Source organism: Orycteropus afer, unplaced genomic scaffold, assembly GCF_000298275.1.
Source record: "Orycteropus afer afer isolate SDZICR_OR568_19922 unplaced genomic scaffold, OryAfe1.0 scaffold00015, whole genome shotgun sequence".
NCBI classification, from domain to species: Eukaryota; Metazoa; Chordata; class Mammalia; order Tubulidentata; family Orycteropodidae; genus Orycteropus; species Orycteropus afer.
The window spans coordinates 18,467,484-18,471,952 of NW_006921602.1; the positions used below are offsets into that span (position 1 = coordinate 18,467,484).

At 41.6% G+C, this 4,469-nt stretch overlaps 1 protein-coding gene across 1 annotated transcript in view; it reads right to left on the bottom strand.

Moving 5' to 3' along the window:
• Positions 1-970: 970 nt before the first annotated feature.
• Positions 971-4,469, bottom strand: part of GCNT3 (glucosaminyl (N-acetyl) transferase 3, mucin type) — a 7,225-nt gene continuing 3,726 nt past the window's right edge. The window contains exons 2-4 of the mRNA XM_007958334.2: positions 4,130-4,202; positions 3,412-3,502; positions 971-2,287 (exon numbers count right to left, since the gene is read on the bottom strand). Coding sequence (XP_007956525.2) covers positions 971-2,287; positions 3,412-3,502; positions 4,130-4,202 — 1,481 coding nt within the window. The remainder of the gene's footprint in view (positions 2,288-3,411; positions 3,503-4,129; positions 4,203-4,469) is intronic.

A 4,469-nucleotide genomic window follows, 5' to 3' on the forward strand; every position in this document is an offset into this window, starting at 1 on the left:
GTTTAGCTGGACAGTCCCAGTTTATTCTTATTTCCCGGTATAATTATTAACAGTATTGCTTCCCCCGCTTCCTGGCAGCCACTAAAACATGTTCCAGTTTAGACAATAAATTATATGGTGACCATATCTAAATGACTATAATCTTTGTTATGGAAGTTTAAACTTTAGCTATAAAGCAGGCAAAATTAGTGCCATAATTTTCCTGTAAGGATATGGGTAGCCAATCTGATTAAGTCACTTCACCTTTTCCCTTACAAAAAAAACATGAATCCAGAAACATAAATGAAATGGAGGGCTCTCAATAATAAAAGCATCCACTCCTGTCTATTTATTTGAATCTGTTATTCATACAGTCTGGCCAGCACAATTTCTGAATAATGGTGATTCTCTTGCCACTCATCAGGGAATTTAAATGTCACTGATAGTTACGAGGAAAATGTCTTCCATATTTTCTTTTTTAAATTTATTCATCTTACTCTTGACTTACTAGGTAAGAAGTAGAAGTAGGGCTATGAATCCGAGCTATTTATTTTTAAGTTGATAGTGAAAAAGGGAAGCCTCTCTTTACCTCAAAGTTATCTTTTGATATTCTTCTTCCTTAGTGAAACACCTTCCTCTCCCTTACCAAGCCTAGCATTATTAGGAATGGCATCTCTATTGAATGGGAAAGCTGAAACCATGCATTCATCCAAAATCCAGGTTACCCTGCCACACTTTCCTCTTTACTCCTCCACATAACAGTGGTTCTTATTATTACTCTGTAAGAAAGTCAGTGGAGGAGCTACAGGGATAGGGACGAGAGAGTAGTCAGCAGTAAGTAGTTACTCATACTCCACTAGCAACCCCCTTTCCCTAGGGGATACCATAGATTCCAGAACCTGGACTCCCACCCCTACATTGTCTCAGCAAGCTCTGAGCCTGTTTGCACAAGTGTCTGACCCACAGGTAGCAAATTCTCTCATAGTGTGTGTCAGATTTCAGTACCATAGATGGCCTTATAGCGTAAGTACTCTTCTAAGCACTGGAGAGCATTATCATCCACTTTTGGGTCAAACTTGTTGGCCAAAAGATGATGGTTCTGAAGCATCCAATGCAGGTCCCCAGACCCATAAATACAGATACCCCGCTGGTGGATTCCAGTGCAAGGTGGATAAGGTGCCCCTTCACTCATGTTTCCCTCATGGTCCTGCCATTTGACCAGCCTAGCAATGGCAGCCAAGTCAGAGATGTCATACTTGGGGTGGCAGGGAACAGAGCCAGGCATCCATGGTGCACGCTGAAGGGTGGCCCAGAGGTGTTCATCAGGGCTATATGTGTCTTTTACCCATTCAATCAGTTCTTGGGATTTGGGGTTCTCGAAGACATGTCGGATGAAGTCTCGAGAAGCTACAATATAGGCATTCCCCGTGAACATAGGTAAATTATTAGGGGGAGGGTCCTTTTTCTGGCTTGTCATGTGCAATGTGTCTGTCACCTCATAATGATATTTCCAGCGTGTTTTTTTGTACTCGGTAGGTATCTCTGACTCCATACTGTTCTTTCCATTCAACATCTTGAGGGCCTGGACCATCTCAGCATTAGTCTTTATAGGGAAGTCTGTCCCACATGTATTCAGGAAGTATTTCCACGGCACTGGGCTCTGGAGCAAGTCTTCCATGCAGTTCAGGTCAGCTTGCACCCTGGACCAGGATGCATAAACCACCCGAACCAGCTTACTGGCCATGAAGATATTTGGAAAGCATGAAATAATTGCCTTGACTGCCTCTTTGAAAGTTTCTGGGGACTTCTCATCTACATGGATGCAGTATATGTTCTGTGGGGCATACACAGCTCGCAGTAGTCTTTCAAAATTTTCAATCTTCTCATGGACTACCATAGAGTATGCGATGGGGAAGTCTAACTCATCTTTGCTCAGTGGGAACTCTATGAACTTCCTCTTGGCACGGAAGCGCTCACAGTTCCTGGTAAGGTTGAGGTAGTCAGTGTCTGTGAAAGGTTTCCGCTTATTCTTGGTCTCCAGGTTGTTTAGAAGAGCCTGAGTTACTGCTTCCTGGTCCCCTCGGATGACCCCAGAACAGTTGATGGACCTCTTTGCTGGTAGCTTCAGGGACTCGTACAAGATGTCCCTACAGTGCCGGCTTTGAAAGTCCTTGGACTCCAGATCCAGGTGCTCAAAGTCACATTTCAATCTGAGAGAAAGTCTTAGAGCAACAATGGCCAGCAGCATATAGCAGCCCAGGGCCCACAGGTAATGTTGCAGGCAGAGCTTCTTCTTCCACCAAGACATCTTTATGGAATGGAGACCAGGTAAGGTTTAGGCACAGGGAAGGAGGAGGAAGATGGAATCCTTGGACAGAACAAAATGCCTTCAGTTACACACTAAATCTGAATGCATTCACAGGAACATCAAGTTCAATGCCAAACTGATGGCAAAAATGTATACTCTTGACAAATATCTTCAGTAAGGTCTGCCTAGGAGCGTAGCTAAACATGCTTGGACCAGGCCCCACCTCCAACGCCCCTCACCCCCAAGAGAGATAAGGAAAAGCCGAACTGAGTACTTGCTGAAGTAGAGAGTAATTAGTAAGAGGAAGTCCCCACCCTTCATTCCTCATTCTTACCCCCAGCCCTCACCACCCTGTGTGTATTACATAGCTCTTACCTAGAATTTCTGGTAGTTCTGGAAATAATCCATGAAATACACATATTCAGCATCAGTTCTAGAAATATAAAGGCCCTTTTAAAATAAAAAGTACATTTCTTGCTCTTGTTTGGTAATTTATATATTAGGATGCTTATCACTGCACATAATTCATTGGTCAGATGTGGTATCTAGCCCCCCTTTTATAAAGATGTTCTTAAAGAATTAGAAAAAATTGGCTATAATTTTAGAAAATGCATTGCAATCATTCATGTAAGGAGCCCTAGTGGTGAAATGGTTGAGCGCTCCAAGTTGGTAGTGTTGAACCCACCAGCCGCTCAGCTCCGTGAAAGAAAGCCCTGATGATATGTCCCCGTAAAGGTTACAGCTTAAAAAACCCCACAGGGCAATTCTACTCTGTCACAAGGGTTGTGATGAGCCCAAATCAACTACAAAGCATCCAACAAAAACAATCATACATGTAGATAATTCTTTATTTATCCAAGTTTAAAATATATCTACACACAGGCACACATAGCCATGCATATACAATATTTAATGAGTGCCATCTGTGGGCCAGAAATATTTCTTTACATTGTCTCACTCAATCCTCATAACCAGCCTGAAATATAGTATTATTAGACCTCTTTTAAAGATAGAAAAAGAGAAGGTAAAAAATTACTAAATATTACACACATTATAAGAAGGAGATCTCAGACTCTTTCTTACTTCCCCTTTGTCCCACATTTCTTTGTCCTCAAGCCTAGTACTTGTTCCACAAAACCACAGTAACCTTTCAAATACAATTCAAGGTACTGAGTATCATTCAAGGGAAATTGGATGTTATAGGGGGAAAAATCCCTAAAATAAGAGAAATGAAATGAGATACACCCTTCCAGCAACATTTTCCCCTTGTTTTAATCCTCTTGCTAAGCTCTGAACAAGAGTGTATCCTGTTTGGTGATTATATGGGAATCTAACAGAAAGAAAAATGAAAAGTAAAGAAAATACTCACCTTTTTAATAGCTTCTTTTCTGATTAGAGATCTCCCTCCAAAGTGTGAATTTGTTTCCAAGGGAAGACTGGTTGGGTTTCATGGAAGCAAACATGTACATCATTTCTCCTGGTCTTCTTCTAACTCCTGCAAAATATATATTCTCATGATCACAGGACGTTCAAGAAACTGTAGTGGCTTCCTTTTTATTCTCTGCAAAGCAGAGTAGCAGGTCACCCTGTCACTCTACTTTTCTGCTCTCTGATAAGAAAGCAAACTCAGACAAGTCATTCAGAAGCATAGTCATCCAGGAAGGTATGTGAGACAAGGAAAAAAAAAAAAAAAAGCTGGCAAGAACTGAGAAGCAACAGTCAGAACAGACCAGTTTGTATACATGCTCTTCTGTCACAAAACCATTAATAAGAACCCATCAATGCTCATGTAACAGCCTTTTTTCCCCCTCCTCAACAAGGAAGCAAAGATACATACTCTACCTGGTCTCTGGTTCTATTACAGGCTTCTGCCTTCTTGTGGTCTGGATTCCCACTGTCACTCCTCTTATCTTACCTGAAACAGAAGCAATAAAAATACCCTCTACAATAGAAGTAAAAAAAAAACCCTGCTTCATGAGTTTTCTCTTTTGAAAAATTAAAGCGATAAATACCAAAGTTCTTTCATCACATACATGATACTGAACGAAAAGGTCCATTTGCCGGGACTTTGCCGGGTCTTAAATAATTGCTTGTTGTTGTTGTGTTATTTGCCATCGAGTCGGCCCTGACTCATAGCGACCCCTCCTTGGGTTTCTGAGGCAGTATCACTACGGAAGTAGGA